We start from the raw sequence: 26,518 nt of genomic DNA on the forward strand, positions 1-26,518 counted from the left end.
ATCCCTTTGCCACTGAATGACCTTGTCGGGATACAACTTTGTTACTCACAGAGAGGAAGTAGAAGAGCAATCATGAGTGTACACGCAGTTCGTTCCGGTTAAACCCTATTTAGTTCTAACGGCGGCCCACCATATTGGAACACAGACCTACGTTGCAATGAAATCAGCCTCTCTCACTACGCAATCCAATTATTGCAATAAAGCCCTCGATCTCAACACATTTGGTCTGGTGTTCGCACAATGAACAGATGTGGTGTCTCTACTGAACCAGCACCAGCAGTCAAACAGATCCACAGAAACTCGTACACTAAACATCAACCAATGGCATGACCTCCATTGCTGTGTGAGGAAATACCTCTGGGCTGAGGGACAAGAAAGAGCAAGACCTTCTAAAGATGCTGACCACCAAATTCTGATTAAAAAAACAAGGCTTCAGCTCTGGCTGGTGTGGCCCAGTGGATTGAGCACTTTCCTGCAAACCAAAGGGTTGCCGGTTCAACTCCCAGTCAGGGTACACACCTGGGTTGCAGACTAGGTCCCCAGTAGGGGGCGCAGGAGAGGCAATTACACACTGATGATTCTCTCCCTCTCTCTCTTCCTTCCCCTCTCTCTAAAAATAAATATAAAAAATATATTAAAAAAAACAAAAAACGTGGCTCCAGAAGTTGGAGGAGCTGAACACACCCTTGTCCCCACTGTTTGGTCCTATAGATGGAGCTGGACTGCAGCTTCCCAGGAGAATGGAAAGTGAAGCAAGGAAGGAAATCATTTCACGGTTTCATGATGGGGTATTTTTGCCTAAGCATCCTTATGTTTCTTAAGAAGGAGACAGCTTCCCTTTAATGACCCACTAGCTTAAAAAAATCGATGGCGCCAGGGAATCAAGGATAAAGAGACAAGCCCTTAAAACTGAGTTGTTTTTCTGCACACTAACGAAGTTCATAATTTAATTGGAGGAATTATTAGATACATTCTGTCCTTATAATGGTGCAAACCTCCGAGGAAAATGAGCTGCTTATGCATATATTCCCTTTTAATTCGAGAAATCCTCAAGGATGTGAGAAAATTTGCTCTGAATCCGAATGGCACTCAGCTGTCCACTTCAAACCAGTTCACACCATAAATCCTGGTTCTGAGTGTTTCCACTGGAGTTAAAGAGCAACACTTGTGTTGTGTTGCTTTTTTATGTTTAATTGTGGTTACTGAGCTTTTCATTTGAACATTCTTATTTACTGAACTTCGTTCTCCTTTTAAAAGAAGAGCAAATCCAATGTAAAAACTTTGGATGGTAGAACAGTTAAGTATCCATTTCACTTGGAAAAAAAACTTGGAGGATAGGATCATGAGCTTCAGATTTAAGAAGTTTTGTTATGTGAAACAGGTAGACACTTACGTCCAATACAGTCCTAGAAGAAAGGATGTGACCTGATGATATGTGGATATTTAAAAACAAGACATTGTCTTCAATTAAAAGATTAACTTTCTTAAAAGAAGCTAAGGTTGTTGGCCATTTCCCAATTTACCCATGAATATTTGTGGCTTGTTTTATGGTGGATAATGGCCATGAAGCAAAAGTAGTTGCTGGCATTGAAGGTTTATGGGAAAGTACAAGAAAAAAATTAATATTGAGAAAATTCAGTTCATTTACTTACTTTTTCTCCCCTTGTGAAGTGAGAAACTATGAGCACAATTTTATTTTACCGTCAAACACCCAACCCTAACACAATACGACAAACTAGCTCAATCACACATTACACAGTGATGAAAATGAGGCAGGGAGTTCAGATAAATGCACAGTAACTCGGTGTCGTGAAATACCAAGTCAAAAGTTGCAGAGAGGGCCACGTCCAGAATATTCTGAGATGAACAGAGCTTCAAGGCTTATTGGGAATTTTCTGGGTCTGCAGTATGGACTGCGTTCACTTCTGGCTGATGTAGCTATAAAAGCATAATGAGAAAGCATAAGGTTTTGTAATTAGTCTGATTTTGTCACTTTAGGATGTGTGGGATTTTTTAAAAATCATGGCACTGCTTGGGTCCTCAGTTTCCTCACCTGTGAAATGAGGTTAAACCCTACCTACCTCACAGGTCTCCAGGGAGGATTACTGGGAAGAAGCTGCCTGACAAGACCCGTGTAACCAGAGTGCTATCCAGGTGTGGAAGATCATTACTTAAATACCAATGGGAGCTATCAGGATTTCCTTAACTCATTCCCTTCTTCTGATTTCCTCCTCTTTCTCAGATTGTTTCTCAATTTCCTTCAGAAATAATCTCTTAAATGACAGTATTCCACAGTTCTGCAAACATCCTGTAAATGACCACAGTCATCTATAATTATAGGGGCAAAACCCCATCATATTGATGCCATCCAATCCCTAACCCTCAACCACCACCTGCAAAGTGATAATATCCAAACGCCTATATTTCCAACTCAGACTCTTTCTGCAACACTAGAGAAGTGTTTTCCAATCCTTAACTGGACTCTCCACTGGAATTCCTGCTAACATCTTGACTTCCGTCTTCTTTCCTTAAAATCTGATTGGCTCTCCACATCCTATGGGCGGGGTAAGCAAATCTCACACCCTGGTGTTACGGTGGCTCTTGGGGCACCTGGGGAGCTTTTCTGGACTCCCCATCTGAGCATCAGGACTTGGAGTTACAGGTGTCCCACGACTGAGCAATGGCCTGGTCCCTCTGGCCTCTCCGTGCAGGGTTGAGAAACACAACCCTGCTGAAATATCTTGCAACCCCACCCCTGCGCTTAGCTGATACATGAGAACCTGTATAATTTTACAGTTCTTACAGCATGGGGGACTCGGAGGCCCAAACGTAAGAATCCTTCAAAGATTCTTGGAGATGCTGAAGACAGAAGGGAGAAGATAGAAGACCATATCCAAGGAGTTGTCCACTCCACCACTTTCCCACTGTTTGGAGTTCCTTGCCATCATGTGCCCTTGCTAAGCGTTATTGGCCACCTAAAAATGCATTCTGCCCCAGCTCCTGCGCATTCTAAAGCACGTATTTTGAGTCACCATGAACATGCCACATCCTCATCAAAGACTTTGCTGGGCTTTCTGGATTAAATTAGCACGCTCTCTGTTGCCAGCGCACTTTCCACGCTCACGTGGCAAAAGCACCCACCCCCCTCCCCCGTTGCCATCCTATTCTGCCTGCGTGTCTGTGCCCCCCTGGACATCCGCTTTCCTCGAGCACTGGCGACACCTGTGCATCTCCATATGTCCACCGTCTCACCCAGCGCCTGGCCCAGGGTGCAGGGTGAGTATTTACCGCTGATGGAAAGGTGTTACAAAAGCAGAATCTGTTAAGCAGTGGTAACACTCAACTTCAATAATTAGGACTCAATGGGAAGAGGGAACGCATGCCAGACCTGATGCTTTGGCGCCTCTCACACGAGAGGTGAGGAGTAAATATTCTGCGGGATGTATTCAAGCCGTGGGCGGGAAACACACTCAGCGAACCTGCGGGATGACTGGGAAGCCTTTTGTCATCCACAGATCCCTCCTGTGTTACATGATATTTTCCCAAAGTATCTGAGAAAACACGAAGAACGCCCTGCTGCTTTTGCACCTCTAAACTCCCCCGCGGCATTCTTGCTTGCTTAATGTCACATATTTCTCTAGTCACCACTTGGAAGCCTTGATTCAGGAAAGTCAAGTTCAACCTCCTTTTGTGCTAATCACAACAAATACCAAGGTGGCGACATTCAGACAGCGAGGGTTTACAGACATCGCTGATTCCCACTGGGAGTGACAGCGAAGGGGCCAGCCTTACCCCTGACCCCCAGTGGCTCTGTCCCTGGCCCTTTCCAGGCCCTGGGATTGGACAGGGACAGTGTGGCTCTGAGCTGGGGCAGTACCAGAAAGCTTGTGGAAGTGGAGCTTCTGCACTAGTGCTCTGTGGCTTCCTTCCCAGGGATGAACAACAGAGTCAAAGTCAACTCCACAAACAGTAACCGTGCGCTAACGGCCTGTAAAGAGCATGGGTAGGCGCCGTGCAGGGTAAGACCTGGGTAAACACCACTGAGGAAAATTACCAGTGCATCTGTTTGGGGATATTGTGGAACAAGGCGGGGAGGGGGGATGTGGGTGTGAGTTCTCCAGGCTACAGAGAAAAGTGCTTACAGTTCTGTCCTACAAGTTCTTAAGGTTAAAAAAGAATTCCTATGATCTGCTGTTGGAACCAGTATCCTCACTCATTGCCAACAGCACACCTTACCCATAAATGAGCAATATTTTCATACGCTCATGTGTCTTTCAGATTTCACACTTATTACAATCACAATAAACCTCATCACTTCCTTGAAACTGGTCACTTCAAAGAAGCAATAAATAAGGTTGAGTTTATTACAGTCTATAAAATCAATGCCTCTGACAAATACAAGGGTCAGCTTTTCCATTGAACTATGAAATGCTCAGAAGAAAACAAAACACGTAAAAATAAAAACTTTCCATGTGTAACTGAGAAAATGTTTCAGACCTTATATTTAACAGCCCATGAGTTTAGACTCGCTGTCAGCATGGAAAGATGCTCAGAACAAACATCTCCTGTCCATTCCTCCCCTCACCTCTCATTTGGGTAGATTTTATTTATGCATTAGACGGACCTTTTTGGCCATTAAAACCATCTTGCTTCAGCAGTTAATTAACACAACTACTGTCATTTAATACAGTTAATGCTACTTGAGGTCCTTTAATGTACCTTCCATTAGTGATATTATTGTAGTATTACCCTGTAAATTAAAATGAGATCAAGACTGAAAGAGCCACTCTCTAATTAAGGCACTGGAACACTTGACTCGTCTATTATTCATTAGGGAAAATCAGCCTGATTTACTGAAGGAGGACATCCGTAAGTCTGAATTAGTCCGCACAGATTATCAGGCCAATTGGATGGTGCCAGGACTGCCGGGGTCCCCTCCCCCAACCCCGATCGCTCACAGCCACCTTCTCCTCCAGGACCTTAACGAGCACAGGACGAGAGGAAGGAAGTGGGGACACAATAAACACAGAGCCAGAGAGGCTACGATGTTTACAACGGGAATATGGGTGCTGTCACCTGCTAACAAGAACCTAAATGTGACGTTCATCTTATGACAATCACAACGTTAGTTTTACACCACACAGTAGTAGCAGGTGTGAGCACAAACACTGGTACGCAAAAAAGAAAGAACTGGAATTCACGGTCAACTCAGAGGGCTTTAGTTTCACAACTTCGTATTTCAAGGTGAAAAAGCTTGGATTGATTCTCTGTCCACAAGTCTGTGGCGATTTCCCTCCCTTCCCCACGTCACTCATGCCAGGTCCCACATTCTAGTGGAGTGACTGGCAGAAAAACATCATTGCAACGGTCCCATGCAGGCATGGGAAAGGCGGTTCGCTGGGTGTTGCAAGTAAATTCCACGCATGGAGAAGGGAGGCATTGACGAAAGCCGCTCTTTCGGAAAGTTTCTATTTGTGATATTCTTGAAAAGGAACCTTTGGGACTTCCTTTTAGAGATCATCCAGGAATGCTCCCATAGGTGCTGTGCCGTGTAACAAGAAGACAAACCAGGCTGGAGTGTTCAAGGGTAAAACGTCTACCAGCTCCTGTACGGAGAGATCTGTGAGATAGGCAGCAGTTCCCTTCAGTGGTTCCGAGATCCTTATATAACTGAGAAGCTGGAGACACGCCTGAGCCTTCAAGCCTTGCTTCTTAGTCCCTCCCCTAAGACTAAAAATACCCCAGCCATCTGGTGCCTCGCACTGTGCATGCCAACGTCGGTTTTGCCCTGAGGAATTTGGACAGAATTTGGAGGTGACAGAAGGGGACCTTAAGGAAGGGGCTCACCTCTCCTGCACCTTTGTCTCTTGCCTGGCTGCTGGCTCTCCAGTGATCGCTGACTGGTGGCCAGGAAAAGACAGTGGAGGTGAGTCCCAGGGAGAGTGGGAGGGCCCCTCTGAACTCCTTGGAGCCAAGGAAATACAGTTGGTGGACACCACCAGGGTTCAGTATAAAAGGGAAGCGTTGCATCTGGTGGGATTTTACATTTCTGACATCCTGTCTGCAGGAGATAATGTGTCTGACCCCAGGAGAGAATGTATACAAACATGTAGCTTTTGAGTGTATTTCCACTCTTTTAAAAATAATCAGAAGGCACAAAAGTGAATATGCAATAGGAGAAATATGCCCTGACCATGGTTATTTCCCAGCCAAACCCTTCACAAGACTGCCTTCTGTGCACGTGGAAAGTGAGGGTGGGGAGTCGGCTGCAGGGACTTTGGCTCAGGTTGAGGGGCTCTCGAACTTCAGGTTAACTGACCTAGAGAACTCTGCCTAACAATGGAGATCCCACGAGGATCTAGTGAACTCAAACCTCCGCGTATGAAGTTTGACATTTATTCTTGTGGCTGTGCAGAACACGAGTTGCTTTGCTGTGGAATGCTACTGTTAATAATACCAGCATCAATTATTTGTATAATTACAGACCCCCCCAAATAAGATCCCGGAAACTGATCAGCCTCTGGTAAGATAGTCATGACCATAATGGCTGCATTTCACCATAGACAGCAAACGCCTGTGTAAGGCTACGCTTCCTACTGTACCCTTGAGGTGTTCTGCTCACACGGGGACTGTCCTCTATGGTCTGGAACCCATAAACTCACAACTGCACCAGAGCCTATTTCTCTCAGAAACGTTACTTCGCTTTAAAGATATCCTTGTCCTCCATGACCGAGACCTTGGTTAAGACTTTTTAAAGAGGTTCCATTGCTAAAGATTCTCGATTCTTCCGGGAGAAACAGGAAGCTGGACCAAAGCTGGAGAGCAGGTGGCCACCCACTCTTGCCACTTCCCAGAGTCCAGACACTGTCTGGGACCTTGACCTCCCTACTGAGGTCATGCCCGCCACACCGTCCTGTGTGTCCACGCTGGCCCACCCCCTCATAGCTGCCACCCCTTCTTCCCTCCAGCACACAAACACAGTAACAGCACTATGATCAAAGATGAGTTGAGACAGCTCTCCGAAAGGCCGGGAGCCTCAAGATCTCAAGGTCCAGCATCTGAGGCCTGGGCTACCCTCAGGAATGCTGGTTTGTAACCCTGCCTTATTTGTTTAAATTTCATATGTAATTAAACCTGTTTGGTTTATGTACTGTTCATATCCTTATCTTCATATATTCTGATTTATAGCTACCCTGGCATTTTTAGGATGATTACCACTTGGCTTTGCTCTCGCTTTTTTCCATTTTGCTGTTATTCCACTTACCTTTGGTTTTCCCAACTCTAATTATCTCAAGATCCAACCTCTACCAGCTGGTTTTTTTGATGACACACCACACCTAAAAACTGGGTGGACAACCTCTACTTTGGTGGTTCTGGTTCTTGTTATTGAAGTTTTTCATTTAAACATCTTCCAAACACTTGGAAACAGGCTCAGCGTGTCTCTAGTACATTGTCAAAACCAAGGACATGCCCGACAGTGACCCACAGCATTTGAACAGTGGGCCATCTGTAACTGACCCACAGAATGAAGGGAACCTCACTCAGATCCCTATCTCAAATGGCAGCATGTCTTTTTAAGACAATAGCATCCAAAACCCTGAAAAATACGACCTCCCTTTTTTCCACCAAGTGCGTTTTTTTCCCACCAAGAGACGCAGCTTTCATTTCCAGAGCTTTTCTGTACGATGTAGCAAAACAGAGAGAGCTGTACCATGTTGAAACCCTCTCTTGCATTTGAAAACAACAGAAAGATGCCTTTCTTGTTTTCCAGCTCCTCTTCTAAGATGCTTCCCCCACCCTGCCCTGCCCATCTGTTGTTCCAATTCTAAGAAATCCCACCAGGGTAGGTCTAACGACAGCAAGTCTGGGGTCACAAGTGGCTGCTGAGTCACAAGGGTCCCACGTGCCTCAGGGCCCACCCACAGGCAGGTGTTCTCGAGAATTTGTGGCAGCAGAAAAAGACAAACAGCCCTCTACTGCTGCCGGCCCCCCACCCTGGCACTGTCTGTGAATCCCCCATCCTCATCCCCCGGGACAGACGCTCTCTTACCTCCCGTGCACCTTGATGTCTGAGATTGCGTAAAAGTAACGTGCCAGGTGGAGCTCGTCCACGTATATTTCCCCGACGGCTGGTCTCAAAAGCCGGATCCTCAGGTCTGTGACCGTAAAGAAATCTCGGAGTTTCTTGGTTGTATCCAGCTGCCCGTACAGAGAAGCCATATTGCGTAGCCACGGCCCAGCAAAAAACGCGAACCTGTCTTTGATCTCAAAGTGGATTATTTTGCTGTTTGTCATATACCCCGTGGAGTACTCTTCGGTGCAAATGATTTCCAAGACCGTGTGCTGGGATAAATCCTTCACGGACTTCGGGTCCATGTGAAAGGCATCCAGGCAGTCTGTGGCGTAATACTGATAGGGCTGCCATGTGCGCCCGTAATCGAGCGATTTCTCCAGGATCATCTGGTCTGGACGCCCGGACTCGAAGGTGATGACGATGTTGTCTGTGAGCTCGATGGTTTTGCTCCAAGACAGAGTGATGTTCACCTGGAGAGGCTTGGGGTAGTCCTTCCAGGTGGCAGACTGCCAGAAGGTGGAGGGGTGCCTTCCTTCAAAATCAAACATCAGCTCAGGCGGGTGTGCCAGCTCGGGGGTGCTTGCATCACACTCGTTATTGCACATGTAGGGGTTGCCCTATGGGAGAAGAAGAAAAGAGGGTGCGTCAAAACACGGGCTCCACCCAAGGCCCGCCATATTGCTGTTGCTGAGGAAGCAGCTAGGGGAAAAAAGGGAAAAAAAAACCTGTTTGCACTAATCATTTTTATTTGCCCCAACTGGAATCTCCTGTATAACTGCTTTAAAAAATGAGGAAGAAGAGGTATGCTAATTTTCTGGTCTTGTTGCCTTCCACACGCTTTTTAAGAAAGGAAAATAGTTTATTTATCCCGTGTCTGCTAGACCCATAATCTGGTCCCAGCAGCACAAAGGCACCGAGTGACTGTCTCACAGCTCGATACGGCTGTGTCCTCTCAGAACGATGCTTCCGGAAAAGCAAGGAAATTCTGCACACCTCAAGGACGTTCCTCAAGAGCACGGTTCTTTAAAAAAGCCGTTTTTCTAGCAAAGCTTTAGGATCAGCAATGAACCATAGATACCCGTGTCCTGTTTTGGGAAACGACACCCCCATGCCACATTGCGGCTCTTTTTGGCTTTGCCTCAAATCCATCACACTTAACTGGGTCCCTGCTTCATCAAGCCTGCTTTGAAAGCATGTACTTGGTTGACCACAAATCATTAGGATGCGGTGTGCTACTGGCTCTGGTGAGCTAGAGGTACGGGGATGGCTTAGGGAGGACGTGGGCGTGGGCATGTGCTCCCACATAGCAGAACAGGATGTTTCAGCATAAAATTTGGAGGGTGTGGCAAAGAGCCAAGGAGCCACTGACTTGTCACTCTGTGTTGGCCATAGTCAGCGGTCCACAGAAGTTGACTGATATTATCGTTTTCCCTCTCACGAAGGCTACTTCCTTCACAGTCTGATCCAACAGGAAGCTGGACGTCTGTCTCCTTGCTACCCCACAACTAGTGACCACACCCTATAGCTGCTTTCAGCTTTCATCAGGAGCTTCTGTGGCAAAGGACCCGGCTCCCGAGTTCTGTTTATTTTGCATTTAAGGAAACAAGTGGTGTCCTTTGGAGCCTACTTTGCAGATGTTTCTGGCCAATCCTGTCCTGTGTGATTACAAGACTTAACCCTCTGATGCTACCTTTAGTTTTTCTCTTGTAATTACATTAAGATTCCCTCCTCCCCCTTTTTCATCCACTAGGAGCTGGCTTTGCCTCCAGACCTGCAGGATGCTTGAGCTGGGTCTCACATGATGGTTTCACACTTTAGACATGGACGCTCAGTCACCAGCTGACGCGTGTGAAATGGGAGACGGATGTCGGAGAGCTGCTCTGGCCTCCCCAGGGGTAACTGTCACCTCCCCAGTCAGCTAATACTTTCACTCCGTCTTCCCCATTAATGCAACCGGACCCCGATGCCCGCAACAGGTTTGGGGGACTCACGGAGAACTGAGAAGGGGGCTAGAGAAAGAAGAGAAGGTCCGTTATCTGAGGAACAGAACTGTTTCAGAAATACATCCAAAGCATCAGTGATAATGGAAATGTTGCTGTACTTTGCTCTCGAATTTCAATTCCCTATTCCTGGTCCCAGCGACTGTGGCACTATTTATAGTAACCCTTTCAAAACGAGCGGAGAGGGGAAAATAAGTTTCTGTTCCAGGTGGAATAAAGCACCAAATGTATTATTATTTAAACTCTTTTAAGCAGAGCAGAGAGCCAAAAGCAAAGCTCGGCAAACAGGCAAAGGCTTTTTATGGAGAGCTATAAATATTGTGGAATCTGTCGGCATTTATACATTCTAAATATATGTAAGTGCACATTTTACTGGAAGGGGTCAGATTTACTCAAATCACACCTTCATTCGCCATTTACTGGAAAAAAAACACACCAAAAAACATAGTTCCCTTCGACATCTATCAGCCCGTAGCCATCTGCATGACTGTTAGATTGGTCGCTTTCACCTTCCTCTTGACAAAAGCATCTTCATCTGAGGTCAAGGGCATCAAAACCCGGGATAGCAACCCTGCGGGATCGCGTGCGTGAGCTATCAGACATCTTTGGCGAGTCGTGTAGAAAGATAGTGTTTCTTTGACTTCAGCAAAGATGCTCAGCACTTCTCAGAGGGAAGAGGGTGCAGAGAGAAAGGGGGAAACACAGCAGCCCGGTTCTGGGAATAGTCACTACTGGCAAGTCCGTCTTAGAGAATAGGCTTGGAGATGTCTGCCTAGAAAGCATTTGTTCCCACAGCCCATCAAAGGTGTTGACAGTCGGCACTGTTTACATAGTGTGCACAGGTCAGGCACTTGGCTGCCTTATCCTGGGGAATCCTTATTGTCCCTACCTTACTGATGAGGAAGCTGAGATACAGAGAAGTGTCAAGTCACTTGCCCAAGGTCACATGACAGAGTCAGTAAGGGGCAGAGCCAGGACACTCTCCTCCTGCCCCTGTCCTGGCCTGGCCTGTCCCACTCCCAAGGCAATGGCCTCCCCATGATGCAACCCAGCCCGAGAGCAGGCCTGGCTGGTACCAAAGGAAGGGCCTTAGACCAAAAGAGTTTGGGAAGCGCAGCCTAAGGTTCTGTGTTAGAGAGCCCATGACCATGCATCTAAGGTGCCATAAAGTGAAACTTCCCCGAGCTCGTGCAACACCTAGTTTCAAGAGCTTCTCTGACCGCAGGACCCCTTTTCGTCATGGGAAGTCCTACTCCTATGGCACATAGCCAGTTCCGAAGAGCATCCTTGCAAATCTTCTGCTCTGCACTGCTCTTAAAATGGTAAGTATGTGAGTGCCATACAGCTCTGCAAAACCCAAACTCTTAGCTCTTGGATGAAGACATGCTCATGTAAAACACCCAGGCCCCACTTTTTATCTCGGGGACACACTTCCGCTGGGGCTGAGCAGGACAGCCAGCGTGGGGTGAACGCTGACGCTGACGTCACGGTCTCAGCTGTCGAAATGCATGCCAAGACAGGGAGAAAGTTGTGTTGGGGACAAGGAGAAAGTTGTGTGGCTTTGCACTGATCTGGCACTTTAGGCGCCTGAAACAATAAGAGGAAAAGTTCACGCCTTCGATAATTGCCTACCATACTCGATAATTCCTGATTGCCTGCTCCATCACTATAGTTAAGGCCCTGGTCTGGGCTCCCAAGATCCAGCAGTAAACACATCCAAGTCCTTGCTTTCAACAGAGCATCTGTCTTAGTTGGAGGAGAGGCACCAAGTAAACAAACGTATAATATTTGATAATGTTACAGGCTATGGAGAAAAGTAAAGCCCATTAAAGGGAAGAATAGCATTGGAGGAGGGACTTTGGTTGCCACGTTCTATTGGGAGATGGAAGAGAGCCTCGCCTCCATAACGTGACACTTGAGCAGATTCAGGACAATTCCCAGTTTGCACCGGAGATGATCGGAGGTTGACCAGAAGGACAGTTTTGGCCTTCATCTGACTTTCTCCTTCTTAGTGGTAATTTTAACAGCATAACAATTTATTGAAATTGATGAGTAAATAAATCGTTTCACGAGCATCTGAACCAATTGACTACAGATACGAAAAAGAAAGAGAGAGAAATCAATGATACTTCTTATTTCTTACTCATGCTCTTTGAAGAGATTAATGATTTGATGGCCATTAACATAAGTTACTGAGGGACAATGGCATGGAGAGAACGTCAGCAGGATAAAGAAAATATTACTCTGGTCTCCCGAGAAGGAAGCCTGCATTTCAGGTGAAAGAGAAAGAAAAGGACAAAGGAGCCGAAAATGTTGTTGTCCTAGAAGAAGAAAGCCTGAGGAGAAATCTTTCTGTTGAAATATTGAGAGTAAATATTTCACAGGGCTGTGATCTGTAACACTGTTGTTACAGAGAATTATCAATATAAAAATAATTGCTGTTCTAGGGATTAGATTAATTACATTTTCAACTACTTTAGCCCCACCCTAATCCTCTCTAATACCATCAACAAAGAAATTCATATAAGAAAACAACTCCCCCCTACTTGTGAAAGCAAAGAACTTCTTGCTGCTAAATCCAACAGACTTGGGCATTAGCGAGTGTAAGTAATTATTTTGTAGCCAGCAGGCAGCCTAAAGTAGATCTCAACCCCTACAAGCAGCAGATCCTTAACCCACTGTCTGTGGACCAGGCAGAAAATATTTATGACTGTGCTGATAATATTTACACCATTGAGATGCCCATATAACTAAACAGCTATGGCTGCTAAATAGTGTTTATAACAATGGAAAGAAGAAGAAGGTCGTGATGTCTCATGTCATTTAAAAAATAACCTTAATATTTTACCTCCAGGAGACTGGAAGTTAGTGTTTAATTAGCACTTTGTAGCCAAAGTGGAATATGTTGTTATTCTTCCCTCCTGTGCTTTCAGAACTTAGAGGGATAAATATGTTTTTGAGACATGCTTTCATTGTTTCTATTGATGGAAGCGCCTTCCTTTTGACAAGTGACACTTTGGAAAAAAAGGAAAAAAAAACATCTGTTCATCTAAGATCTGCTAGACCCTTCATAGTTTAAAAAAGAAAAAGAAAATCCTACATAAGCAGTGTCAATGTGATACTGGCGGTTCTGCCACTTTGAACTTGCTCTTCCCTGGTGAACTATTGGAATGGCAGCTGGAAATGCAGGGGTTTCGCTACCACACTGCAAGGTGCGTGCCAAGCAAGCATGTGTGTACGTACCAGTGTTGGTGAGAAGCATTTGGGGTCACACCCCGATGGTACAAAACAGGCAAAGCGAGCTCACACTCATTTGCATCCGACTAGTCCTTGCCTGTTTCATTGGTGATGGTAATAGGAAGACAGGAAGGAGTAGAAACAGCATCTGGGATGGCAGCCCCGACCTGTGCTCACTGTGACTTTGAAGCTGACCTCATCATGGCTTGGCCAATGCAAGGCTCCCCACGGCTGGAGCACGTGCCAGCCAACGAAATGCTAGCACCTCGCTCTGATCGCCGCGTCATCGGGGCCGGACTGCCTCCTTTTCTCCTCTTTCACCAAAGCTCACTGGGACCCAAAATGAGCAGGGCAGTTTCTGGGAGGATGCTGACTGGTCTCATCAGAGGTGTGGTTTTGGGTGGGAGTAACCCTTATTCCAGTCCCTCCTTGGGCCTCCTCAGTCCCTCCTCCCTACCCCAAGTCCTGTCTGCTCCTGGATCCTTGCTTGACCCCAGGGTCAGAAGGCGTCTCTGTCGTGCCTTGTCTAAAGACACTGCGCTGAGTCTGGGAGCTGATGCCTGTGGTCACGCTGGGGTGCCCGCTCTGGGCCTCAGAGCTTCGTGACCGGTGTTAGGGAGGAGCTGGAAGGAAGTACAATCCCAGATGGGGGACAGCCATTCCAGAAATCTAAGAGGTAACTGTCCTCACGGTGAATACTGACAGGCCTGGATGACCAGAGCGATGGGGACAACCCTGCGCTCCCTGAGACAGGAAAGGCCCACAAGGTGGCAGGTTCCGTGGACATAGAAGGCAGCAGTCCCTACAGATGGTGGCGCAGCCTGACTCATGACCTGCTCCGTTTGCTGGCACACTGGGTGCCAATGTGGGGCAATGATTTACACTGAATGTTATGGGACGGTCCCAAGTTTAGCTATTCTGAAACTGCTGAGACAACTACTTACAGATTGGTCCCAGCACGAATCCCAAATTTTCACCTGGGAGATACAGCCACGGTGAGAATGAGAGAGGATAAAGAGTTTGTTGTTTTGGACTCTGGAGTCAGACACCGATGGCTCTGTTTTCTAACGAGACCCCTCGCTCGTCCCAAAGATTCCTTTTCGGCATCAACACGGGCTCAAGACCTGAACCTGCTCCTGGTCGGGACTAACGCCACATGGGCTTTCTAACTTGGGGATAAAGACAGGCGGAGGTAACCTTTCCGCGGTGGGAACACTGGGAGCCTCATCTCAGATTATAGGCCGGGAGAATCATCTGTGTAAAGCCCCGCAGAGGATTTTGGTTAGGATTCTCAGACTGGTCAAGGCTTCAAAGGTCAAGGTAGACCAAACTTCTAAGAAAAGCCAAATGCATTCTCAAGCCACAAAAATGGATCCTCTGTAACAATCTAAATCATTACTCTGCATATACTGAAGAAAATATAAACATTAATGGAATCAAGGGGGATTTGGAAGTGAATGTTGACGGTAGTAAAATGACACTATAGTAATTGGTAAAAAAAAATGCTTTTTAAAATGTAACGTCTTAAAAAATAGCACTGAAAAATCTTTGGTACAATATTTTGTCTTGCCCAGGCCGGTGTGGCTCAGTCAATTGGAGCCTCATCCCGTAACCAAAAGGTTGCAGGTTCCATCCCCGGTCCAGTTGCGGAAGGGAGGCAGCCACTTGATGCATCTCTTTAACATCCATGTTTCTCTTTCTCCCTCCCTCTCTCACTGAAAAAAGAAAAACAATGAAAAAATATTTTGTCTTCTGGGTAGTCTCAAAATAGATGAGAAAACAAACAACTCTTAATAATACAAAGCTGAAGCAAGCTGCCTGCATTTTAGGTTGAAGTAACTTGAGGGGAGTTAAAATATCACAACAGTGGAAATGCTGGGAGTTCTGACGACCCCACGCAGGGTAATTAGATTAAGCATTTGAATTCTGAAAGTTCTGACTAGCGTCTCCAAGCCTGTTCCCTTCTTTCCTCACACGAGAAAGCAAGTCTGGGGCCCACCCGAAGTCCCTTTTCTGAAAGCCACCAGCTTCAAGAGGATCTAGAAGCACAAATGCATCCCTGGCCACAGGTGCCTTCACTAGGAGCAGGAAGACAACTTCCGAATGTGGCCCTTTCTAAAACGCCTGCCTCCCTGGCTTTTCACACTCCGTACTCCCGTCAGACTCCTCTCTTCCGAATTCAGCAGCTGCCTACCGGGCCTCTACAAAGTCAACAACACTGTGCAGAACAGATATAACACAACGGAATGTTCATGATTTAGTAGTGGGGAGCAACCAACACAGGCAATGCTCCCGTGTTTCTCTAACCAGGCACTTGTGCTTCTGGAGGGAAGGGGCTGGGTGTTCTTGAGGGTAAACAGGGTCACCACCAACACCACGCGACCCCTTCGAGGACCCAGTCCACCCCTCGGCACGCAATTAAAGAAACCTATTTTTATAGTAGAAACAGACAGACATTCTATGGAGTACCATGCAAAGTAGGATTTGTAAGCATTTTTAGGAAAAATCACAAAGATATTTCATGCTTGGGACGCATTAGCAGGTATGGTTCAAAACCTGCAGACAGGGTGCGAAGATGCAGGCGTCAGGAGGGCTCAGCTCGGTGACAGTTGCTCCATTCCACCCCCTTCCCGCATGGGAGACGTCACCCGGACTCCCCTGGAGTGGCTGTAGCTACGCCCGCCCACCAAGACTGAGACGGTGGTTTAAACCGTCCCAGCATCCAGTTCAGCTGGAACGTACGTGCACTGCTCTGCCCCTGTGGCGTCTTCCATACACTAACATCTGCTCATCTTTAAAAAAAAACCGACGTGAATCTGTCATCCTCCTTCCACCACACTGTGACGTGTGATAGGTACAGAGTGGCGTGTGCATAAGAAATGCCTACTGGGTCCAGTCCCCGCCCATCAGGAGGCCTGGCTCAACAGACTGGGTCGGACCCTGGAGCCTGCCTGACTCTGTCGCGGACGCCTTCTGGACCACAGTCCGACGAGCACTGGTGTATTATTTCATAGGAACCAAGGCTCTGGGTCAGACTGGCCCAGTGGTAGGGTCTCCACTCCAGCACTTAGCTGTGACGTCATTTTGGACACGCTGCTTTTGTTGAGCCGTTTTTTTCTTCTTCATTGAATTCAGTGTAATGATACATACTTCATGATGTTAACTTGAAATAAAACCGCATGATGCATGTTAAGTGCTTAGCATCTCCTAGGCATGCAGTAAGTGCTCAATGATGAGTAGTCAGCATTAAATATGTTCCGCCTGTATTTCTTGATTTGAGAATGACAGCACATGCTTCCATTTTCCGGGCAGGAAACCTGGGAATCACTGTGTATTCCTTCTTTCTCCCCAGTCTGTTCGCCAACCGAGCTCTCTAGACGCAACTCATCTCCATAGCTTCGTTCACGCTGCTGACGCTTCCCTAGCATTAAAAACATTTTCTCCAGAATTACCGTAATAGCCTCTTAAATGATCTCTCTCCACATTATATCATCCTCTTACAGGCTATTTTCTACAGAGCTGCTATAATGATCTTTCCAAAATCCAAATCTAACTGAATCATGCCCCCTCTCAAAGCTCTTTAAGGGGTTTCTCATTATCTTCAGGAGTACAATTCAAACTTCTTAGCAGAGCTTATAAGATCTTTCAAGAGCTGGCCTCTGTATTTTTTAAATTTTTCACCCATTCATGTTCGTGCCTAATGAGTAATCATACATATGTGTGCATATATATGTGTATACACACACACACTCACGTATGTTTATATGTAAGTATACACACATACCATACATTGGACCACATACATTGTCATGCAGCTCATCATATTAATTTCTAATTGTTTATTTCTATGTCTTCTCCACCTGAGTTCTATGAGGAGACAGAGAATGGGCACATAGTAAGTGTGCAACAAACATTTATGGATATAAAGAAAGTAAGGAAAGCAGGAAGGCAGGAAGGCAGGGAGGAAAGAGGATACACAGGGTAGATTAAGTAGATCTGGAAGTATGGGCGGGCCAGAAGGGATCTGCCCACAGGTCAGGGATTGGGGATCGAGCGGATCACCAAGCCTCATGATCCACTCAGTCCCCAAAACTGTACATAGAACTGGTATGATGCAATACACGGTAGAACAACACAAAACGAGAACCCAGCAAACCCCAGAAGGTCCAACTCCAAGTGCAGAGTGGCCGTGTGAGTGATGGATGGAGCCCCTGGGACTTGCACTGGGGTTGGAGGACAAAGATGAACGGTGTGAGCAGCAACAGAGCCCCCATTCTTTCCAGGGGTTCATTCTATCTCTGTTTTTCTCCAACCATCACAGCAGTACTTCTCTGGTGGCTTGAGAGCTAAAGCTCTCTTTTCCTCACCTCGTCCTGCCTTAAGTATCCAACCACAGCATCTTTCTGAGTTTACAGGAGTGGCTGGCTGAACACTCAGAGTTTCACTGGTTCTTGGGCATTCACGGAGAATGAAATGGAACCGAGGAAAGAAGCAGAGAGTCCGTTGGCTGTAATTTCACAAGGCCCGGGCATGCGCAGGCCTCCTTGGTGCAAATCCTTGAAAAAGGGTAGGATGTGATAACGTGGCAATGGGTGGAAGAGAAAAAAGGAAGCGTGCACATTTTGCTGGGAAGAAGGGAGTGGTCTTTGCCGACTGTGTTGTAGCTTAAATGGCTCTCCTAATTACAGGGATCCTGAAACTTCTCCCTGGGTCCACAGGCTGATTCATTAGGAAGCTAATGAAGCTTACCCCACAGAGCCACTTAGTTTCGCAAGCTGCGTCTCAGGCCTGGCACCTCATTGTGTGTGTGTGTGTGTGTGTGTGTGTGTGTGTGTGTGTGTGTCTGTGTGTGCAATTACTACATTTCTCGTTTTACAAAGAGGACCCTCCTGGGGCTGCACAGGCTCCTCAAATCTGGTCTCGGTCCTGTCTGGGCCATAGATGGTGTCTTCTAGAGCCTGCTGAACTAAAGCAGCCCTTCCCTCTTGCTTCCTATTCCTTCTTCTCAGTGAATTGAATTCCCTTTCCCCCTCAAAGGTTCTGTCTCAGCATTACTGTGTTGAAATGCATTTTCTCAAAATCCAATTTTCTTGCCCAAGTTCATGTCTGAGTTACATATATAATATTGATATACTATACCAATATTTATTATATTTGTAATATACCAACATTTCTTTGAAATGTGAATTATTTTATTCAGGTCAATAGATACATATTTCTCCTGGTGGATTAGCAACAATAAATATCATCTTCACTTATCTGTAAGGCTAGAGAGGCTGCTAGTGTATCAAAGTAAATTGACAAAAAATATTAAGGAACTTTTATGTGCCAATTAAGCAGTTACATGTTACAGATTAATTTATAATAAAGCTGATGGGTTGGGTGTTGTCCCACAAAGTGAAAGGTAACAGGTTGGATTCCCAGTCAGGGCACGTATCTGTGTTGTGGGTTTCGGTCCCCGGTCGGGGTGTACGCGAGAGGCAACTGATTGATGTTTCTCTGCCCCTCTCCACCCCTCCCCAAAAATGCATAAAATCTTTTTTTAAGGCTGAATCTTCCTTATCAGCTGCAATGCTGTAACAAGACAAAAGAGAAAGAGATGTATCATTTTGAAAATAAGAAAATGTATTACAGGCTATTTTGGGTAAGTTATATGTAAATGAATTGTCTAATTTTCAGACAATATTTGTAAAAATGTATTAGAGGGGTATAAATGTTGGAAAGTCAGTCACCATAAAAGATTTCAAGGAGGCGGCATCTTGGTTTTGGAAGATGTCTCAGGTTTGCAAAGGTGAAGGAAACATTCTCTTTTCTTGGAGTGGAGAAGGAGGGGTCAGTGGTCACTGAACAACTTCTATGGTCAGGAGTTGTGAGCAGGTTTTGTGTTTCTCATCTCATTGGATCCTCACGGTTCCCTAAGAGCCAGTATTGTTGTAGTTTCAGAGAAGAGACTGGGGTTCCTCTGGTATGTCATGGAACCTACTCAAGACAAGTGTCTGCAAAGATGAAAATGAGCCTGACTTTTTAGAAGCCCGGGGGTTGGGTGGTGGGAGCCAAGTTTTAATGGAGGAGGCGAAATTGATTCTGGAGAACACGGAAAGCTGGGTGGAAGGGTTTGAGTCTGGTTAACTGGAGAACAGAAAGCCATTGGTGGTTTTATTAGGAGATATTTCCCACGCTTTCTTCATCAGTTTTCCAGATTCTTTTCCTGATAAAACAAAGGTTCACGCTGAGTCCAGTATTAGAAGTCACCTCAGTCGGTCACGGAGAAGAATCCAAAGGCAAGATTCAGTCAGAATTCTCGTGTGGGAGCCCAAATAATCCTGGACACAGCTTACCATCTTTCTAAACAGTCCCTGGCACACGGTAGATAGTCAATAAATGAGGGGCAAACAACGAAATGCAAAGCAATTTATTTCTGTGATCAGCTTTCTATTTAACAAAGTACAAATATTCTCAACAGTTGAAGAAGCGATTATATGTCTTCTAATATCTTCAACTCTTTATCTGCAGCATGAATTGCTTTAGCGATATAAAGCAAAGAAGTATGATTTTTTGAATTTTCTCTTTTTTTAGGGAGACACAGACCAAATCGCAAACATTAGTTCCTATTGCACTTAGGCATCAAGAGATCTCATTGTGAAGCCAGATAGGGTCTAGACGTGGCCCAGAGCCCAGTCACTATTGCCATTGAAGTCTAGGACAGGCACTGAGACAACCTTAGAAATAGTGGAATTTTGTAACTACAGAGCAGGACATACCAGAGTGAAAGGGGGAGAGACTGGATATAGGAAAGCAGACTTGGGGGAACCTCCAATACTCCAGGTGTGGAAACAGGAACTGGACTGAAGAGGATGGTAAGATGTTGGGAGACGCGGCAGGATGTAGATCGGTTGGAAGTGGACAACAAAGGACAAGAAAGAATCAACGGTGATGCTGAGTTTAATGCCTGGAAGACAGTGAACATGGTGGTGATGAGGTTTCTGTCTGAAACCAGTATGAGATGGGGACTCGTTCACTGCCTCCTTCCAGCGGAGTCCCACTGTCCAACGTAAGTGAAAGAATCGAGAAAGTGCCAGAGATTGGATTCATAATGTGCAACAAAACATTGTCCAGTTCTGCACTCTCGTGTCTGTCTAAATATCCCACAGGCTATTTCTTGTGTTTGATCTCAAAATCTCCCCCATCTCACGGTAAGCTCCCATGAATTTGTCTTGAACTTGGCCAGCACAGGCTTCCTTCCCTCCCATGCTTTCTCCCGCTTCCTCTCTTTATCTTCTTTTAGTCCCTGTCTGTGTATTTTGTTATAAATCCTGTTTCGTTTTACATTTATTAAATTTAAAATTATGTATGTGGATACAGCATATGTCCAGAGGACAATATGGGTTTAAATAAGCAAGGAGCTGTAATTAAGGAAATAACATTTGGGCGAGTGGACATTCACAGTGGTCCTTTCTACCTCTCAGAGCCTGGATCAAAATGACCTTTGCCATCCACCAATGCCAATAGGTACTTGAGGTCTGTGACATGTTTGCCTTGGGCAGAAGTCTAAGAAAGGGGATAAGCACCCCCTACATCGTCATTATCACCATCACCATCATCAAGCCACATGAGTACAGAAGGCATGAAAAACACAGCCTGACCAGCTACTCAAACTATAGCCTAAAATGAGAAACGGAGTGATAAGGGGTCTTGGAGCTGCTTGAGCCTTCTGCTTTCTATGGTTGGAAAGGCCAAGGGCAGAGGACCAACAAATTCTTCAGAAATTACATTTAAAGGAATGTGAAATGGATGGCCAAAAATCCATCTACAACAATGCACTTATGGGCCTCCAGGAAGGTGATTAGAAAGTCCTCAACCCCATTATTAAGTTATTCCAGAATTTAGGGTAGAGGATAGAGTGTTTCTGGAGTGAACTCTTCTGGACCAGCCTCACAGAGAACTGGTCAACTACCCTCAAAGAAGACAGAATCCACAGACGTGGCTGTACAGTAAAAAGTACCACTTAGTTAGAGCTGGTTATACCGGCAGCTTACAGCCTTTATTTGAGTTCATGCATACGACATAGAGAAGTCTAGATATCTGAATGTGTATACAAGGGGAGAAATGAAAATATCATCTGACCTCCAAGAAAATGAAAATGCAAGTCATATCCTAAAGAACAAATACATATTCTTTTTAAATCCTGGAAGGAGAAAAATAAAGTATGTGACCAATAATGTCAGATACTTGAGAGAAGATAAGGAGTAAGAAAAATCTTTCTGATTTATCAAAAAGTGGTTGTCAATGACCTTGGAGATACTTATTCTAATGCGGTGTTGAGGCGGAAGCCATTTTATTAGAGAATGGTGGAATGATAAAACAAATAACTAAACAACCAACCAAAAACATAAAGAAGGGGAGTGAAGCAGGGATTCAAAATCCTCATTGGAGACATGTGACAATAAGAAGGAAAATGGGATATAGTTTCATGGGGAAGAGATCACATAATGAACTTTGAAGAATGATCAGTCTTTGATGACGGAGCACAGAAACGCGGTGGGAGAAGAAAAATTAAACCTAGGAAAGAAGGGTGAAGTCTGCTAATGAGCTGCTAGTATCTATGCTGTAATTATACAAAGAAAAAAACGCATTCCCAATGCAAAAAGGGTCTCTTTTATTGGCGAAATCTTTTTAGTTGGTAGCCTGGATGCTCTAAGACTAAAGTCATTGGATAAATGTCTCCTTCGTTCCTCACCTTCTAATTTCATTAATCTGCTGTGGTTAACTCTCACTAACAGGAACTAATACAAGGATTGATTTGAGGCAATTTCAGATCTTCCTCAATATTAGTTCAGGCCTGAATGAGTGGAAAATCTATTTGTCCTGAATGGATTGCACTGGTCTGCTCAAGTGATTTCAGAACTGGGAAGTCAGAAGATATTAAATTTTAAATATTAGATTATTTTATATTGGACTTTGGATCTAATATTCGATATTAAAGTGTAAAATCACATTGTCCTTATTGCTAGCCTTCTTTCCCATCTTGCTGCAGGATTGGTATTATTTTAGCACAATATTTAAGGGCGCAGGAGCCGACAGGCTGAGGGAAAATATTTACACTGCTCACTGAAGGGGTGGACAGCCCGAGCTTTAAAAGAATGTTACCAAACTTTAAAAGCAATAATTTATCAACACAGGATGGCCAAATCATATTGGACTGTTGTAACAAAGAAACAGCAGACAGGAGACCAAGCTCACCTCGAGAAGTGATGACAATGTTTGAGTTTGTGCTGTTGCCTTTACAAGAGACATTCTGACGACCCTCTGTACAGTCCGGTGCGTGAACACCATGTAAAGGGTAGTAAATAAAAGCAAGAGGAGAAGCTAATGCTGAGGATCCAAACGCATGCGGCCAAAGTGCCTCAACGTGGCTTTTCGACGGCACTTGGCACTGTTCTGACATATGATAAGAGTCATCAGGACTGAGAAACACTTTTTTTAAAAAGATTTTATTTATTTATCTTCAGAGGGGAAGGGAAGGAGAGAGGGAGAGGAATATCAATCTATGGTTGCCTCTCGTGTGTCCCCTGCTGGGAACTGGCCTGCAACCCTGGCATGTGCCCTGACTGGGAATCAAATCACGATACTCTGGTTCGCAGGCCCGCGCTCAATCCACTGAGCTACGCCAGCCAGGGCTGAGAAGCACTTTTAAAAAACATGAAAACCAGACACAAACTGTGCAATGTCCAACCCTCAAATGAAACGTAACAATTCGATTTTTATGGGACTGTGAAAAGGCCCACGGTCTTCAGAAAAATAACTGATGAATTTGTTTAAAAGGACACCACTGTTTGCTGTGGCCCTGTTATGTTCTAGGGCTGTTCTAAGACCTCTCTTCCGAGTTCTTTACATGAATTCAGTCACTGGACTCTCAAAACAAATAAGCTCGAAAACCAAACCTCTGGCACATGTACTGTTTCTATCCTCCCTTTGCTTACGAGGACACTGGGACTTAAGTGGCCTGGCCGAAAAGGACTAGAACCCAACCTAAGTGTTTTAAATGACCGACATTTTGGTATACTACCGTAATTCCTGAACAACACCTGCTTGGTAATTTGACTTTGTTCAGCTCCCTGATAAGCACATTCTCTGTGTAGTACAAGTTCAGAATATTTTTCTTAAAATGGTCAAGCGCCAGGCAGGTTGGCTATCAGGAGACTGTCCTTGATGGAGCACCAGTTGGGGACTGGGTTCTAGGAAGAGGAGTTTATCGGAACAGGTGGTCCTGTACATGACCAAGACCAAGCAGGGGAGAATTTGTAGCAAATCCCAAATTGTGGAGTAGAGCTATTTTAAATCCCCTATTTAAAACATCATTTTTATTTTATTGATTTGAGAGAAAGAGAGAGAGGAATACCCATGTGTCGTTCCACTTATTTAGGCATTCATTTGTTGCTTATTATATGTGCCCTGAGGGGGGATTGAAACCGCAGCCTTGGCATATCGGGATGACCCTTTAACCAACTGAGCTACCCACCCAGGGCCAATTTTAAAACCCTTTTACCTAAGACCAGGATTCATCCTAAAACCTAGAGTGAAACTAGGCTGGTAAGTTTTGTCTAAAGTCAAGCACCAATTGCACGGATCAGAGGAGAGCTGAGGCTAAGACCCAAACAAGGCTTATTTAAAAATTTATTAGAGCTCTGGCCAGGTGGCTCAGTTGCTTGGATCATTGTTCCCTACACCAAAAGGCTGTGGGTTCAATTCCCAGTCAGAGTACATGAGAGAGGCAACCAATAGATGATCAGTGATTCTCTCTTACATTGATGTTTCCTTTCCTCTCCCTCTCTCTAAAATCAATCAACATATCTTTGGGTGAGGATTTAAAAATTATTTGTTAGATTCTTGGTGCAAAGGAGAGGCTATAGCTCTAGGAAGAAAGGGAAGAGTCGGTGGGATAAAAGGTTTGTAAATACAAAGAGACTGGGAATGGGCGACCAGGATCTTCCTGGGATCGTACTGGGACTTAGTGGAAAGAGCTGGCAACCGCAAGCCAAGACAACCCTCAGGAAGTCTGCACAAAGCAGCATTTCCCTAAGGGACCCAGGAGGAACGCAGCTCATAAGGATTCACCATGGGATTCCATATTCAAAACATGAGGTTGGGTCCCTGGTTCCATCTCCAGTTTCAGCACCAAAAATTAGAGTACATAAACAAAAGTAAGAAATAAGAAATGAAAAATGGCAAGGAAACCTGTCTCACCTCAACCTAGCATCTCCCAGCTTTTCTCCACAATTACACCCTGTCTCGATCTTATTATAATGGCATTGAGCTGGTATTTCATGGAAGAGACTTGGGGAGACAATGGGGCGAACACTGCCGGGAAGAGATGAGCAGTTGAAGAATGTATTGGGCCATCTATTTCATCTTGTGTGGTCTCATCCTTCAAAATTCCTTACTTAGATCCATTTATCTTGTACCAATGTGTTAGTGCAATAGAACACGGGTCCCGTTTTGTATCACCGAACAGGTACATGGACGGGCTCTGGGACAACAAGGAGAGGAAGGAGACTACTTTTCAGGTGGACGTTTTCTACCAGAACGCACCCTAATCTGCACCCTAATCTGCACAAAGGGATGGGGGCTACTCCCCATTCCTTCTCTCCTTCCTGTCCCTTCGGTCTTTGTCCAGGTGAATTCTAGCCCCGCGGCATCCCTCTCAGCCACTAAAGGCTGTCCAGGGTTCGAACAACATCGCCTTCAACGATGGTGTGGGAGCACTTTCAAAGATAATAAGAATTCTTGCTCCCTTAGAGTAAATACGAATTAAAAAGTCCAAACACTATATGGTCTTTCATTGCCATTTTACTTTTTGAAAGAAATAAATATACCTATAGTTAGTTCAAACAGGGGTCTTCCAACTGGAATCAACAGCACCGTTATCTACTTAGGGTCTAACACAGAATTTTTATTAGCCAAAAAAAGAAAAGAGTATTAAAAGCCCCAGCTTGTAGGTAGAAAAATGAAAAAGAAAAGAAAATCCATGTAGCCACTACAGTTCTGTGGATTTATAAAAATCCTTTCTCCCAAAGCCTTTACGATTCTAAGTTTGCCAACACTCATTCTAAGGATACAACCTGGATTCTCCGGGATACTGTTAACCCTGAAATATCACTTGTAACTGGTTACTAAGTCGTAACATTTTTAACCATGGTCTGACTGCAGGGTGTCAACAGAATGTAAAAGTAGAATGTAAAAGTTGTTCATTTGGGAGACACGATTGTAATTCCCAGATTTAAAAAGGAGAGAGAGACAGACTCATACACAGACAATAATATGGTGACTGCCAGAGGGGAAGGGGGTGGGGCAGGCAGAAGAGGGTGAAGGGGGACAAATGGTGATGGAAGGAGATGTGACCTGGGGGGGTGAACACACAATACAACACACAGACGAGGTATTATAGAATTGTACTCCTGAAACCTGCGATTTCATTCAACAATGTCACCCTGAAAAACAAACAAGCACAATGAAAAGACGAGATGGAGTTAGTTGCTGGGTGGATCTGGATCCCCTTTAAACAGACAACCAATAGAATTCTGAGTATCATGCAGCCCATCTGACTGCTGCTTCTAACTTTAGAAAGTCTTAGGGTCGCCTGCAACTGCCTCCGTTTTATGTTTTCAAGTAAACCACTGCCTGAATTGCAATAATTAGACAGGTTTGAGGTCACAGACTCAGAGCCCACAGGGACCAGCCAGGCAGAGTCAACCCAAAAGGAACTGTGTGCCAGGGTCTGGGGGACTGGGGGACTCGGCCACAGGATTAGGGGAGCAGTTGCCAGTCACTCCAACAGCCAGCTGCCACGTGGGAATTGGGAGCCAGTTCTGCCAAAGTTTGTCTCTCAATTTTCCGGAGAGGCTACAAAAATCCAGATAGGAAGAGATCTCTCAGCACTAACGTTGCCGCAGTTTTTAAGAAAACATCACCCGTGGCGGACCAACCACCTCCACAGGTGAAGAGGGAATGCAAGCCACGGGTCCGCAAACTCTGCTGTAGCAATCAATGAGCTTCCTCCAGGCAATGAGCAACTGCATTTCACTAGCTTCGGAAAAGCAAAGACTGGCTTTGGAGGCAGATGTCTCGGTTTGCATTCTTATTTTGCTACCGAACAGTCCTGGAACTTGACTCCGGTTACCTGTCCTCTCCAATACATCAGTTCTCTGGC

The 26,518-nt window shown here is 45.2% G+C and overlaps 1 protein-coding gene across 2 annotated transcripts in view; it reads right to left on the minus strand.

The window, feature by feature from the left end:
- The window catches only part of NTNG1 (netrin G1), a 259,760-nt gene that overhangs the window by 114,918 nt on the left and 118,324 nt on the right, over positions 1-26,518 (minus strand). For both annotated transcript variants that reach the window (XM_037152524.2, XM_037152523.2), the window contains exon 3: positions 8,051-8,691. In XM_037152524.2, the coding sequence (XP_037008419.1) occupies positions 8,051-8,691 (641 nt within the window). The remainder of the gene's footprint in view (positions 1-8,050; positions 8,692-26,518) is intronic.

The sequence above is a fragment of the Artibeus jamaicensis genome, unplaced genomic scaffold (assembly GCF_021234435.1).
Source record: "Artibeus jamaicensis isolate MK-2021 breed Jamaican fruit bat unplaced genomic scaffold, CSHL_Jam_final scaffold_1689, whole genome shotgun sequence".
NCBI classification, from domain to species: Eukaryota; Metazoa; Chordata; class Mammalia; order Chiroptera; family Phyllostomidae; genus Artibeus; species Artibeus jamaicensis.